At 61.1% G+C, this 14,911-nt stretch overlaps 3 protein-coding genes across 3 annotated transcripts; 1 reads left to right on the top strand and 2 right to left on the bottom strand.

Moving 5' to 3' along the window:
• Positions 1–2,264: 2,264 nt before the first annotated feature.
• Positions 2,265–4,980, bottom strand: PYCR3 (pyrroline-5-carboxylate reductase 3). The gene is made up of 6 exons (XM_064441967.1): positions 4,874–4,980; positions 4,155–4,219; positions 3,696–3,875; positions 3,235–3,447; positions 3,008–3,100; positions 2,265–2,650 (listed from the first exon to the last, which is right to left on the bottom strand). Exons 1-6 carry the CDS (start codon positions 4,953–4,955, stop codon positions 2,468–2,470), a joined length of 816 nt encoding a protein of 271 aa, XP_064298037.1. The 5' UTR covers positions 4,956–4,980; the 3' UTR covers positions 2,265–2,467.
• Positions 4,981–5,070: 90 nt separating this feature from the next.
• Positions 5,071–9,757, top strand: LOC135311835 (protein brambleberry-like). Its single transcript, XM_064441966.1, has 12 exons — positions 5,071–5,094; positions 5,360–5,576; positions 5,829–5,963; positions 6,422–6,584; positions 6,666–6,773; positions 6,879–7,046; positions 7,125–7,295; positions 7,403–7,502; positions 8,411–8,472; positions 8,704–8,813; positions 9,181–9,263; positions 9,412–9,757. The coding sequence occupies exons 2-12, from the start codon at positions 5,382–5,384 to the stop codon at positions 9,512–9,514; spliced, it is 1,398 nt and encodes a 465-aa protein (XP_064298036.1). The 5' UTR covers positions 5,071–5,094; positions 5,360–5,381; the 3' UTR covers positions 9,515–9,757.
• On the bottom strand, positions 9,709–12,944 carry GFUS (GDP-L-fucose synthase). Its single transcript, XM_064441968.1, has 10 exons — positions 12,762–12,944; positions 12,562–12,676; positions 12,203–12,331; positions 12,056–12,129; positions 11,706–11,839; positions 11,501–11,565; positions 11,230–11,296; positions 11,060–11,139; positions 10,793–10,892; positions 9,709–10,333 (listed from the first exon to the last, which is right to left on the bottom strand). The coding sequence occupies exons 1-10, from the start codon at positions 12,911–12,913 to the stop codon at positions 10,278–10,280; spliced, it is 972 nt and encodes a 323-aa protein (XP_064298038.1). The 5' UTR covers positions 12,914–12,944; the 3' UTR covers positions 9,709–10,277.
• Positions 12,945–14,911: the final 1,967 nt, after the last annotated feature.

The raw sequence follows: 14,911 nt of genomic DNA, 5'->3' as shown, positions 1-14,911 counted from the left end.
TGGGGTTGAACATGCTGCTTTGCTGACGATACCGAACTGGGAGGAGTGGGTGATACGGCAGAAGGCTGTGCTGCCATCCAACGAGACCTGGACAGGCTGGAGAGCTGGGTCAAGGGGAACCTGATGAAGTTCAACAAGAGCAAGTGTAGGGTCCTGCACATGGGGAGGAACAACCCCCCACACCAGCACAGGTTGGGGCTGACCTGCTGGAAAGTGCCTCTGCTGAGAAGGCCCTGGCAGTGCTGGTGGACCACAAGTTGGTCATGAGCCAGCACTGTGCCCATGTGGCCAAGAAGGCCAACGGTGTCCTGGGATACATGAAAAGGAGTGTGGCCAGCAGGGCGAGGGAGGTTATCCTCCCCCTGTACTCTGCCCTTGTGTGGCCACATCCAGTACTGTGTCCAGTTTTGGGCCCCCCAGTTCAAGAAGGCCAGGGAACTGCTTGAGCAAGTCCAGCTGAGACCTACAAAGATGATCAGGGGCTGAAGCATCTCCCTTATGAGGAAACACTGAGAGATGTGGGTTTGTTCAGCCTGGAGAAGAGAAGGCTGAGGGGGGTCTCATCAATGCCTATAAATATCTGAAGGGTGGGTGTCAGGGGGATGGGGCCGGGCTCTTTTCAGCGGTGCCCAACGCCAGGCCAAGGGGCCACGGGCACAAGCTGGAACACGGGAAGCTCCCCCTGAACATGAGGACAAACCCCTTCCCTGTGCGGGTGCCAGAGCAGGGGCACAGGCTGCCCAGAGAGGCTGTGGGGTCCCTTCCCTGGGGACATTCACCCCCCGCCTGGACGCGGCCCTGTGCCCCTGCTCTGGGGGTGCCTGCTCGAGCAGGGGGTAGGACGAGATGATCTCCAGAGGTCCCTCCCAACCTCCAAAGTCTGTGATTCTGTGATTCTCTGAAAGAAAACCTGAAAGCCCAAAGCTCAAAAGCGTTTAGGACACATGGAGATGGGGAATAGGTGGAGGCTGGGGTCAGCCATGTCACAAGTGATGGGGCTGGATTTGGCCAAAGCTTTTTGGCCTGATATGTTAAAAAGCGGTGTGGAGGACACAGAAGAGATGGAGACGCTCAAGAATGAAGTCAGAAGGCTGCGTATTTCTGCGATTGGCAGAATTACCTTGTGAGGAACCTGGGGACACGGCAGGGATAAAAGCAGGCAGAAGGACAAAGGAGCTACCAGGTGGCTTCGAAAACTGGAGAACCACTGCTTCCTTGCATCATCTAGGTGCTATGAGCCGCTTTCCTGCCTACACAGCAAAGTGCAGAGATGGGCTGGAGAGATGGGCAGGCTCGAGCTCCATCTCCAGCTTTTGTGCAGCTTTGCTAATTAATTAGATGCCTCGAGAAAGTGCCCAGGGAGGTCATGCCTTGGCACGACCTGACAGCACTATAGGGCTGTAGCGTCTCTCTTGGCTTTGTGCCACTGGCATCTGGAGTGACGGCATCCCTGGGGACGGGGTCAAAGCCATAGGAGCCGGAGGCTCAGCATCCAGCTGTTTCACCAGTGATGTTTTGGCCAGAAAAAGCCTTTCATCTTCAAAGCGGTTCGCAAATCATCACTAATTGCATCTGTGCAGGTGCCGAGAGGCAAACAAAGCTTAATTAGGGCATGCAAAAGGCTCAGATCCTCTCCAGATAGGCAAGCTTTCAGTTTCTGCTCCCTTGATGTGTAGCACCCCAGGGCTAAGAGCGGGTCTGGGCTTTATCCCGCTGCCTGGCTGCTGGAGCAAGACCCATCTGCAGGACTGTGGTGCGATGCTGGTGCCTGGCCATGGTGGGAGGTGGAGGTTTTTTGGCTGGTCATCTGCTTCCCTGTGGTTCTGGGATGTGGAGAGCAGCTCTGTGTTTGTCCATGCATCTCCAGAGCTGAGTAGAGCAGGCATCATCGCCCACGTGTAACCCAAGCACCAAACACCCCTGCTTGACATTGAGTTGGGAAATCAAAGCCTTTCTCTGTGCTCACCCCCAGAGCATCATCCTGCCAGCTCCCTGCTTCTCAAGGTCCCTTGGCATCATGGCACCTGCGACGGTCCTCGCCTTCTGCTCCAGGGATATGGCTGCTCAGCCCAGCCCCAGCAAGCTTAATTTGGGATCAGCCCATAAATCCTGGCACAGTGCTGGTGATTTTAGAACCAGTGCAGCATCAGCTCCATCCCTGCTGGCCATGGGGCTCATGGCTGTCACCTCCCCATGGAGGTGACCCCATGCTGGATGCAATAGCCCCCCAGGACTGAAGGGACCAGAAAGAGCCAAGCCTGCCATCGTGCTCCCCACATTTATTCAGTCCAAGCCCTGCAGAGGTAGCACATGGCATGAACATGGATCCACGCCATTTCCCACCCCCAGCCAGGGTCTCCTGGGGGTGTCAGGGTCCCCTTGCTCCCTGAAGGGGTTCGGTCTGGTTCCCATTGCCCCTCCTGCACCACGGGGGATGGGACAGAGGGGCTCATCCCCAGCCAGGCCGCTAGTCCTCAGCCATGTCGCATGCCCGGTTGGTGGCTGCCTCCACGGCGTTCATGACAGTGGCCCGCAGTGCACCCTTCTCCAGCTGGTGCAGCGCATGGATGGTGGTGCCCCCGGGCGTGCAGACATCTCCTCGCAGCTTTGCTGGGTGCTCCCCCGACTCCAGCATCATCTTCGCTGCACCCTATGGGAGACCAGGGAGGGTCAGAGAGAAAGTGACCTCCCAAACACCCCTCTCCTTGTCTGGGGATTCCACACCAGCATCCTCCCGTCATCCATACCCCGTGGTGGGAGACAAGGCGCTGAAGCGTCTGTCCCACCACCATGGCCTTCGCTGTCTCCTGGTGGCCTCATCTTTGGTTTCAAGAGGGGAAACTGAGGCAAGAGGCCATCCAGCGCCTCCTCCCTCCCTCTGCCACCCTGCTGGGTGCTGCAGAGCCCAGGGCAGCGATGGTGCCAGGGTGCTCAAGTGAGGTGGGAGCTGCAGGGCAGGAGGGAGAGGAGCGATACTGGGTGTCCCTGAGCAACAGCACCGACTCACCAGCAGCGTCTGAGCCGCGATCCTGCTGGCTAAAGCACCCGGCATGCCCATCTTCACCGCTCCCTCGGCCAAGGCTTCAGCAAACAGGTAGACCTGGGGGAGAAGAGCATTGGGGTTTGAGTGTGGTGCAAGGAGGGACCCCAAACCCCAGCCCCTGATGGGTGCGATTTCTGCTGGCATCCTGTGTCCCACTGGTGAGCCGGTGCCTGCCGAGTGCCAGCGCTTACGTAGGCCACCCCGCTGCCACTGAGGCCGGTGTGGATGTTGATGTAGGCTTCGGGGACCTCCTCGCAGAGCCCGCAGGAGGACAGCAGGCTCTTCAGCAGGGCAGCTTCCTCATCACCAGCACCACTGCCTCGGGTGAAGACCATCGCCCCTGCCTGCACCACGCACGGCAGGTTGGGCATGAGCCGCAGCACCTTGGTCCCAGCGGGGAGAAGCTGGGGAGAGAAGGGGATGGGAGAGAGATGCCAGCTCTGGGCAGCACCCAAGGGTGCCCTGGGCACTGGTGGGTATCACCCACTGGGGCTGGCAGAGAAGCATGGTCAGTGAGGAAGGACCTGGGGGTGCAACCCAGGTGGGGACAGAGCCACAGCGGTGTGTCCTTCTCCACGAGCTCAAGTACAAATACAAGGAGGAGAAGGAGGAGGAGGAGGAGGAGGAGGAGGAGGAGAAGGAGGAGGCTCACCCACTGCAGTGTCTGGAGGGTGACGCCGGCCGCCAGTGAGACGACAACATGGTGGGGTCCCACAGCAGGACGGATCTCCTGCAGGACGCCCGGCAGAACGTGGGGTTTGGTGGCCAGGAAGACCAGCGTGCTCTCCTGCAGCACCTCCAGGTTGCAGTGCGTGGTCCGGCAGCCCGACTCCTGCCCACGGCCAGGGAGAGGAGTCACAGCCTAGCACCCCCAACCCCAGCACCCCCATGGACAAGGCATATTCGCATGCAGGGACGTGGCTTGAGGACCTGCTCTGGCCACAAAGCCACCGAGGCTCTGCCTGGATTTCACCCAGACCTAGGAATGATGAGCCAGCGGCCTTTGTGGGGGGAAAGAGGGCCCTGAAATTGTGGCAAGGGGCACCCAAACATGCTTCCCACCTTGACAGCCACCAAGCGGGGTGGCTTGTCATCCCGTGTCCCCACTCACCCGCCAGGCATCCAGGTTTTTGTCCGAGGGAGCGCTGGCTATGATGCTGCTGGCTGGCACCTTTCCTTGGGGAACACGGGGACTGGGGTCAGCAGCCGGGGTGGCCCCAGGGTGGTGGGGACACCCCAGCACAGTCCAGACACCCCGATCTCAGCTGGGATGTGCTCCTTTTCTCCAACCCATCCTGATCAGCCTGGGGGTTTTGGAGCAAAGGGGGACAGGGCCGAATCCTACCGGTCCGGCATGAGCATCCCATGGGTCAGCACGAGCACCCCACGGAGACAGCTATGGGCACCCCATTGTGCCACGGTGCAGTGATAAAGAAGGTGACCCCAAAACTCAGGGACCATCTCCCAGCTTCTGAGTATGGGCAGGGCTGTCTCCACACTGGACTATGGGGCAGGGACAACCAGGGACACCCGGGGTGGGAGGGACAGGGCTGTGCCCCCGCTATCTGTGGGGCAGGGACCCTGAGGAGGGGGGCAGGACCGGGCTGTCCCCATGTCCCCACATTGATCTGTGGTACAGGAACCCCAGGGAGGGGCAGCGACCCTGGAGAGGGGGACAGGACCGGGCTGCCCCCCTGTCCCCGCACTGATCTGTAGGACAGGGACGCCGGGGAGGGGGGCAGGACCGGGCTGCCCCCCTGTCCCCGCACCGCTCTGTGGGGCAGGGGCCCCAGGCACGGCAGGGACCCCCGGGCCGCCCCCCGCCCGTACCTGCCCGCAGCAGCCCCCGGGCCAGGCCTCCCGCCATCCGCCCGGCGCCCACGAACCCCACCCGCAGCTCCGCCGCCTCCATCGCGCCGGCCGCCCCACGGACACGCCCCCCGATCTCGCCCCCGACCCCCATTGGTCGCGCTCTCCCCACCTCCGCCCGCCTATTGGAGGAACGTGGATAGAAGAGGCGGGGCTTGGGGGAAAGGCGGGTGTTTGCGCAGGTGCGGGGGCGCCACGTGGGTCCGGGGTGGAGCCGCGCGGGTTCACGCGTGGAGGGGACCCCCTCCGACCCCCCCCAAACCCGGGACTAGCCCCGAGCCCTTCCCCCACCACGGGACTGGGGTGCAGCCAACACCCCTGGGTGTACTGGGGGGGTGTGTGTCCTCCAATGTGGTGGGTGACCTCAATGGGAAGGGGTCCCCCAAACCTGGATTTGGGGGGTTCCACCCGGCCTCTGGGTGCTCCCCACCCTTTTTCTCCCCGCAGAACCGCCCCCTCCACCCATATCATGCCGTCCCAGAGCTGCTGGGCTCCGCTGCTCCTCTGTGCTGCTGCTGGGATTTTTGGGTGGCTGGGCCTTGGCACCTCCCTGGAGCTGGGGGTCCCCCTGTGTGTCCCCTCTGAGACGACTGCGGATGATGAGCAGTTCCGGGCTGAAGCCACACGCTGCGAGCTTTCACCCCCACGCTCCTGCCACCATCAGGTGTGGTAGTGGGGCTCTCCTGCCCCAAGCTGGGAGGTTGGGGTCCCTGGGACCCCCCCCACCCTGAGCAGCTACTTTGCTCAATGTCCATGCAGGATGGTTTTGGGGAGTGAAGGCTGAGTTTTGGGGTGGGATCATGCCTTTCTCCTTAATTTCCCCACCCAAAAAAGCTACTGCTCTGTACCTCCCACCCTGTCTCTGCTGGGAGCACCTATGGGTGCTCAGACCTGCTGACACCGGTGCTGCCTCCAGGTCATGGTGCGGCTCCGCTTGACCTGCACCGACCTGAGCGAGGACAAGGAGGAGGCTGCCAAGCTGGGGATGGACCTGTTCAACTGCCAAGCCAGCGCTGAGGGTCACCAGACATACCCCTGCACCCCAGACATGGTAAGGTGCCTGGGCAGGGCACCCCAAATCCTGTTTTTTTCAATTCCACTCCAAATCCTGTAGTAATCCAATGCAATTCCCCCCCCCCCCCCCCCCCCCCAAATCCCAAACTTTGTAGGCACAGAGCCAAAGCTCCACTTAGCCACCTTTGTTCAGCCTCTCATCCTCATTTTGGGGTAAACCCAGCCCTGTTTAGTTAATTTTCCCATGGCAGGTGGGGGTTTCCACCCCTGATCCCCTTCCACCCTCCAAGCCTTGCTTGCTTGCAAAGGCTTTTCTGAAATCTCCCCAGCACCATTGGGTGTAGTTTAAACACTGGGGGCTCATTTTGGGATGGGGAGAGCCAGTATCCACCTAGTATGTGGTGGTGGGCATTGCTGTGGGGTGATGGTTTGTGGGGGACTGTGGGGCCACCCCCCATCACCCACCCCACTCTTCCCCCCCAATATTCACCCCAGGGGAGGCAGGAGGAGATGCAGGAGCAGCTGGCTGGTTGGCTGCGGCCAAGACTGGAGACCCCCATCCACCCCAGCCTGCAGCAGCTGGCACTGGATGAGACCCTCATTGCCAGTGGGCAACACCGGGTGGCCCAGCTCATGGAGGACATCACCCAGTGGATGGGTAAGAGCCACCAGCTGTGATGCTGCTACATCCCCGTCTCCCACCTTGGGGACTGATCCAGCCTCTTGTGCCTCCATACAGGGAACACGAGCAGCTGTGGGGCCGCAGGGCTCCGGGAAGGGGAGCGGGTTGTCCTGTCCCACCTCCACCACGCACAGGAAAGAGCTCAGGACATATATTCCCAACTAGGTGGGAATGCAGCAAACCCCATTCCCAGTTCTTTTTGCACCAGGACACCCCTGGGTGCAACTCCCCCAGCTCATGGGATGCCATATCCATCTCCTCTGCATGCAGAGAGCAACCTGGCCCTTCTTCTGGCCCAGCAGCATCAGATGGAAGAAGTGATGGACAAGCTGTGGCAGGTCAACCAGAGCCTGGGGCTGATGCTGGTGGCCATGGAGGGTGCACGGAGCCAGCTGGAGAGCAGTCTGCAGCACCTCCACACCATCCTCGGCCCAGCTGGTGAGCTGGGGATGGGTGCTGGAGGGCAGATGGGTGCTGGTGGGTGCCAACATTGGGTTCTTGTTCCCTGTCCTGCAGGTCAGAGCCAGAGTGCGATCTCCACCCGCATCTTACATGGCTCCTACTTTGTGCTGCTGGTCACGCTACTAGTGCCCATGCCACCCCGTGCCATCCTTCTCTTCCTCCTCTTCCTTGGCGAGCTCCTTGGCATGCCGGCACTCTCCACTCTCCTGGCCCTTGCTGTGGCAGGTGGGGACGGGTGTTGGGGGACCTGTCTGGGGACATGCCACCCTGGGGGTGCTGCGGGGGTGGGCTAGGATTGCTCTGCCCTCTCCCACCCTTCCGCTTCCCCACAGGGCAGTGGCTGGTGGTGGCCATGCACCGTGGTGCTGGGGGAGCCTGGCTGATGCTTCCCTGGGAGCAGCCCCACCACCAGCTCACCTCCACCCCGGACAGGTAGGAGATGGCTGGGGGGGGTGATGGGCATGGCACCCTTGGGAGCTGCTAGGAGCCAGCATGGGCACCCATCCTGGATATCCCATCCTGCTGCCATCTGGCAGAGGTCCACAGGGTGGGGCTGGACACACCTTGATGGCTTGCCTGCAGCTTTTGGGCACCTCATCCCAGCTCCCTGCCTGAAGGAGGGTATGGGGAGGCTGAAAAGGGGGCTGCCATCATGATGGTGCCCCTTGGCAGCCAAGAGGGCCAACCGTGCCCTGGGGGGCATCGAGCCCTGCATCGCAACCGGGCGAGGGGGGGGATTGTCCCGCTCTGCCCCGCGCTGGGGCAGCCTCACCTCGAGTGCTGCGGGCAGTGTTGGGCACCACAGGACATTGAGGGTATAAAGCTACTGGAGAGTGTCCCGAGGAGGCCACGGAGTTGGGGAAGGGTTTAAAGGGGAAACTATGAGGAGCAGCTAAAGTCCCTTGGTTTGTTCAGCTGGAGCAGAGGAGGCCGAGGGCAGCCTCATGGCGCTCTGCAGCTCCCTCCCGAGGGGAGGAGGAGGGGCAGGGCTGGTCTCTGTTCTCTGGTGACCAACGCCAGGCCCCAAGGGAATGGCAGGGAGATGTGCCAGGGGAGGGTTAGGCTGGGCATTAGGAAAAAGTTCTTCCCCCAGCAGGTGGTGGAGCTCTGGAACAGGCTCCCCAGGGAGGCATCACGGCACCAAGCTCGATGCTATTCCAGAAGCACTTGGACAAGGCCCTCAGAGACATGGTGTGAATTTGGGGCTGTCCTGTGCAGGGACAGGAGTTGGACTTGATGATCCTTATGGGTCCCTTCCAGCTCAGGACATTCTGTGATTCTGTGATGACACAGAAGCCACCAAGGTGGCGGAGCTCTGGATTTCCTTCTTTCCATGTTAGGGAGCACGAAATGGAGCTGTTGCAGGAGGAGCTGGACAGAATGGAGATAAGCTGCCTGCAAGGTGAGAGCTGGCTGGGCAGGGGGATGTGGGACAGATGACCATGAGGTGGGAGGTGTGGTGGCCGTAGGACAGGGGTCTGAAGTCCCAGCATGTCCCCATCCCATGCTATGTGTTACCCAAGTGTCCCCAAGCTGTGCTGGGACATGTGTACCACCTCAGGGTGTCCCCATCCATCACCTGGGGGGACAGCAGCATTGGGAGTGTGTCACCACCAATAACATGTTCTTGCAGAGCCCTCGTGCCTGGAGCAGCCCCCAGCGATGGCAGGGGACCTCCCTGGCTTAGCAGGACGGGTGTCACCCATCCCTGGAGGCTGGAGGACAAAGCTGAGCTCACGTGGGGTAAGTCTGAGCTGGGGGGGTAGGTGCTGGGCGGGATGTCCCCAGGTTGGGCCAGACCCTGCTCCTGGGGCCAACAGGGTCTCTCCGAGGCTCAGGTCCTCTAAGGCTGGGGTGTCCTCATCATGACTGCGCCTCTGGGTGCTGGATGCCCTGTTGGGTGAGGGGCCAGGGCTGGCACTGCAGCGCTTGTGGGAACATGACACCCAGGGAGGACTTTTGGGTGGAGGGGGGGTGTCCTCCAAGGATGACCAAGGCACCCATCCTGTACGACGCATGTGTCCCCAGGGGACAAGGGACATCTCCTCCAGGACAGGAGGGTCACCAGGGATGGAGGATGCCCTGTCCAAACCCCTTCTTCCCCATCCAGGTGATGCCAGAGCTGGCCCTTGGCACTGGGAAACGTTGGGAGCCCAAACCCTCCAACCCAAGCCCATCTCCAGCCAGCAATATGTAAGTGCCAACCGCAGGGGACATCCCATCTCCAGGGACGTGTTGGGGCTGCTGTCACCTCAGGGTGCAGCCAGTAACCTGACAGTTGGGGGACAGCCTCCCTGGGGGCTTCTTGGGGTGCTGGTGCTGATGGGTCTCCCTTCCATAGGTTCTTGCTGTCCCCATGCCAGGGGCTCACCAGGGCCGGGCAGCGGTGCCGGAAGAAAGCCATCCCTGGCCAGGACTTCTGCCATGTCCACACCACTGGTTGAGCCTCATGCAGCCGCTTGGCCATGGAGTCATCTGCCCATCTCTGACCCTCTACCGCCTCCCAGAGGGGTTTTAAACCCTTTTTTTGGCTCTTCCAGAGCCTGGTGGAGAGCACACGGTGGTCCTCAGGACCCTAAGGGTACCACTCAATGTGCATACGGGACTGCTGTGGGGCAGATGCTCCTTGTCCCACCACTTTTATGTTATTTGCATATATTTTAATAAATGCTATATTTACAGCTGGAGCCTTCCCCATCCTAGACCTTCCCCCTCCCCCCCACCCCATCCCAATGCTGGGGCAGGGGTGGCTTTGCTGGGGGCTTTGGGACCAACCCTACGTGCCAAAAGCAACAGGAAAGGCTGAGCTGCCATTCCTGCGCTGGGGAAAACCCTCATCACCCTCCCTTTATTACAGCCTAATTAGAGGTAATTAGCAGTGTAGCCCATTACAGCTCAGCAGCAGCTGCCAGCCTTCTGCATATGGGCAAGGTAGCGGTGGTGGCCCCAGTTGGTAGCTACCACCCTATCTGGGGTCCCAGCACCTCTGGGGTGCCCCAAACCACCTTCCCCACCTTGCCCTGGGCATCTTGCACTGCTTCCAGCAGCAGGCAGGAATGTGGGGGCTGCTCAATGGGCTCTGGCCCCCTTCTACTTTGGAAATGTCATTGTCACCCCCCCAGCCCCGTCCTCTGCCCCAGCAAAGGACAACCCTGAGATGAAGAGGATGGTGCCGGGTGACGCCGGTCCCGGTGCCACGTTGGCCTGTCACTTCCTGGCATTGGCATAGTTGGCGGTGAACCAGGCACAGGTCTCCTTCATGGCTGGGGAGGGAGAAGATGGGGTGGGTTGGGGGATTGGGAATGCAGTTTGTTTGTAGAATCATAGAAAGGTTTGGGTTGGAAGGGTCCTTCGAAGGTCATCCAGTCAAACCCCCTGCCAGGGGCAGGGACATCTTTAAATAGATGAGGCTGCTCAGAGCCCCCTCCAACCTGACCTTGAGTGTTCCAGGGATGGGGCATTGACCACCTCTCTGGGAAACCTGGGCCAGTGTCTCACCACCCTCAGCATAACATATTTCCTTAGATGTAGTCTAAATCTCCTCTCTTTTAGATTAAAACCATGATCCCTTGGTCCTACCACTACAGGCCCTACTACAAAGTTTGTCCCCATCTTTCTTATAAGCCCCCTTTAGAAAGTGAAAGGATAGACCACTGTGATCCCACCAAGGCTAACTCCAGTGGATGGGGCCTTCCCCTTTTTCCTGGAGCCCCTCATCTCACCTTGCCTGAAGGGTGTGAACTGGAAGCCGGGTAGGTAGTGCCGTAGCTTGGCATTGCTGGCCGTCTTCTTGAACTGCCCATCTGCTTTAGTGGTGTCAAACTGGTATGGAAACAATTAAGGGAAACCAAGGGGGGGGTAAAAAAGGTCTCTTGGGGTGCTGCTCTGGATTACAGCATCTCCCCTGGAGCCCTACAGCTGCTGGTGGAAAGTGGGGTGCCCCCCAAGCCGCAGCAGCCCTGCGGGGGCCAGCCTACAGTGAAGGATACAACAAGCTCTCCCCTGAAGTCCATGGCCTCCATGATCGCCTCCGCTGCCTCCTTGATGGAGACTTCATCTTCTTCTCCCACTGTAAAGAAGGGCATGATTGCGGCCGGTCCTCCATCTTCTTTGGAAAGGGGCTGGAGTGGGGGGTTATGGAGGGACAGCTGGGCCTTACCTGACAAAATGATGGGCTCCACCTCATTGTATTCCCGTAGGACCCAAAGGAAGAGCCGGGCCAGGTCCTGCAGAGGCGAAGACGGCTCTTAGGTGGGGTGGCTGCTGTCCCTCAGCCCTCCCATCACAAGGGGACCCAACCCTTGAGGATGGCCAATGCTGCCCAGGACAACCTAGGTTGGCTCAGACCCAGCTGGGGTCCAGGCACCGGCCCCCCCAGCCCTGTATGCTGCCCTCCCCAAGCTGTAGGAGGCCCCCAAGGCCACACGTACCAGGGAGTAGATAAATTGTCTCCTGGGCTTGCCCGTGCCCCAGACGGTCAGAGCTGATCCGGTCTCTGTGGAAGGAGAGCGTGTCCATGAGCATCAGAGCCACCTCCACTGACCCTGACTACCCTGCAGAGCTCATGGAGCAGGCAGGGGAAAAAAAACCCCAATCCTCCCCAAAAAAAGCCATAAGAAGTCCTGCCGCACTCACGTTTGGCCAAGTAGACCTTATGGATGAGCCCTGGCAAGACGTGGCCATCCTCAATGTTAAAGTTGTCATGTGGCCCGAAGACATTGGTGGGGATGACGGCAGTGAAGCGGCAGCCGTGCTGCTCGAAGTAGCCCCTGGGTGAGAGTGTGGGGGGGTACAGGCAGGTTGTCCACCAGCTGCAGTCACCCCTCCTCCCATACAGAGCTGTCCCCAGATGACCCTAGCCAGCAGCATCTCCATCTGCTGAGCCCAGCTATCTTCCCCAGCTTCATTTAATTCCCCTTGCCCTGATAACAGGAGGCTGCTCACAGCCTGCAAGGGCTCTCCACATCCCACCCCATCCCCCGCACCTATTCTGGATGTCGATCATCCTCTTGGCGTAGGAATAGCCGAAGTTAGAGCTGTGAGGTGGCCCATTGTGAATCTGGGGACAAGAGAGCAGAGTAAAGCAGGGCAGGGACACCCACTGGGCTGCACATGGGGACGGAGATGCTCACCATGCTCTCGTCGATGGGGTACGTCGTCTTGTCCGGGAAGATGCAGGTGGAGAGGCAGGAGACCACCTTCTGCACCCCTGCCTCATACGCCGAGTGCAGGACGTTGTCGTTGATATGGATGTTTCTCCTCTGGAGATGGAGAGGTTTGTCAGATCTGGGGGCTGGTGATCCCCCTAAAACCCTGCACCCTATTTGGTAACACCTTATTAATAACTCATTAATAACGCCAGAAACCAGATGAGCTCTGGTTTGGCCCCAGAAGCAGAACAAGCCATGTCCCTGTGTCCCCACGTCAGGGAGGGCAGGGGGTTGCAGCATCCTCAGGGATCCCCAAATCCACCCATTTGCCATGTGCTCACCCAAAAATCCAGGTTGTAGCGGATGTTTTTGAAAAGGCCCCCGACCATGGCAGCCAGGTGGATGACATGGGTGGGTTTGTGCTTCTCAAACAGGGCTTTGGTCTCCACGGCATTCCTGGGATGGGAAATTTTGGGGTTCAGCAGCGCCAAGGTAGCAAAGCAGGGGGGATTCCAAGCGAAAACCCACATGGTCAACTCACGTCAAGTCAGCGTCTCTGGAGGACACGAAGATCCACTCCTCATCTGGCTGCCCCCCTCCATCAGCCACCACTTTCTCAATGGCTCTCCCCACCAAACCAGTGCCACCCGTCACCAGGATGCGTTTGGGCACCAGCCCCGCTGCCTCCGTCATGGCCAAATACCCTGCAGGTAGTGGGGGGCTAAGTTAGGGTTGCACCCCGTTATGGAGCACCGAGCTCACCCCCCACCCTGGCATGAGGCACCCATGAGCATCAACCACGTGCCAGGCCTACGGGATTATCTTGGGATGGGGAGGGGGGGTTTACCCACTTCTGCCAGCAAAAGCAGAAAGGAAAGTGGAAGCGATGTGTTTGGTGGTGACGCGGCCAGGCCGGGGCAGCACAAACTCATCAGCTATAGTTGCTAATTAATGAAACTGGTGGGTGGCCGGCGGGCTGCCTGCGTGCAGGCAGCACCTGGGCTGGAGCCAGGCCCTGCCACGCGGCACTGCACGGCGCTGCCCGGCCTCTGGAAACGGAGGCTCACCCTGCACCCTGCGCCTCCCTCGCGTCCCAGCTCTGCACCCCACACCTCCCTCTGCACCCCAAACCCCAGGTCTTCACCCCACACTTCCCCCCACACCCCAAACCTCAGCTCTGCACTTCATGCCTCCTCTGCACCCCAAATCCTACATCTGCACCCCATGCTTCCTCCTGCACTCCAAATGCCAGGTCTGTACTCTATGCCTTCTCTGCACCCCGAGTCCCAGGTCTACACCCCACACTTCCCCCTACACCCCAAGTCTGAGATCTGCACCCCACACCTCCCTCTGCACCCCAAACCCCAGGTCTGCACCCAGGTCTGCGCCCCACACCTCCCCCTGCACCCCAAATCCCATGTCTGCACCCAGGTCTGTGCCCCACACCTCCCCCTGCACCCCAAATCCCATGTCTGCACCCAGGTCTGTGCCCCACACCTCCCCCTGCACCCCAAATCCCACGTCTGCACCCAGGTCTGCACCCCACACCTCCCCTTGCACCCCAAATCCCACGTCTGCACCCAGGTCTGCACCCCACACCTTCCCCTGCACCCCGGATCTCAGCTCTGCACCCAGCTCTGCACCCCAAATCCCAGGTCTGCACCCCACTCCTCCCCGCACCCCAAACCCCAGGCCCAGCCCCATACGCACCACAGCCCCCCGCCCCGCCCGGGCGAGGCCCCCCTAGACCCCTCATATCCCCCTGGGGCTCTCCCCTGCGTACTGTCTCCCCCGGGGACCCCCCACGTCTACACCCTGCCCCGAGCACCCCCGCGGTGTGTGTGTGGGGGCTGCCCCGCAAACGCCCCGTGATGGGACGGGGCGGGGGTCCCGGCTCACCCCGGCACGGGGCTGGGCTCGGCTCGGCTGGGCTCGGCGGTGCTCGGCTGCGCTCGGCCCGGCCCTCGGCTGGGCTCGGTTTCGTTCGGCCCGGCCCTCGGCTGGGCTCGGTTTCGTTCGGCCCAGCCCTCGAGGGGCTCGACTGTGTTCGGCCAGGCTCGGCGGGACTCGGCCCGGTCCTCGGCGGGGCTCGGCTGGGTTCGGCGGGGCTCGGCTGGGTTCGGCGGGGCTCGGCACTGTTCGGCGGGGCTCGGCTGGGTTCGGCGGGGCTCGGCTGGGTTCGGCGGGGCTCGGCACTGTTCGGCGGGACTCGGCACTGTTCGGCGGGACTCGGCACTGTTCGGCGGGACTCGGCACTGTTCGGCGGGACTCGGCACTGTTCGGCTCAGCCCGGCTCGGCCCCGCTTCCTGCCGCCCCGCCGCCGTCACCGGGCGCCGCCGCTCGGCTCGTCGGGAAATGGAGTCCGCGCCCGGGGGTCACCGGCACCGAGACCTGCCACAGGGCCGGGGGACAGCGGTACCGGCCCCCGCCGCTTGCACGGGGGTGCTGGCACGAGCCCAGGCCCTTGCCGACCCGCACCCGGCAGGCAGCGGTGCGGGGAGGGGCGTGCAGGGGAAGGGAAGGGGGTGCGCAGGTCCCCTCCCCTCCTCCATACTACAAAGTGCTCATCAAAAGGGATTTGGATGAGAAAAGGCTTAATCATCTTCAATGCACTTGAGTTGAGATTAAAAATGAGCAGAGCTTTCCGGTGGGCGGGGGATGGTTTCAAAGACACCTGCCCCAACACACCC

This window comes from Phalacrocorax carbo, chromosome 2 (genome assembly GCF_963921805.1).
Source record: "Phalacrocorax carbo chromosome 2, bPhaCar2.1, whole genome shotgun sequence".
Taxonomy (NCBI): domain Eukaryota; kingdom Metazoa; phylum Chordata; class Aves; order Suliformes; family Phalacrocoracidae; genus Phalacrocorax; species Phalacrocorax carbo.
Note: the sequence above shows the minus strand (reverse complement) of the source record. Positions and strands in the feature narration are given on the sequence as shown.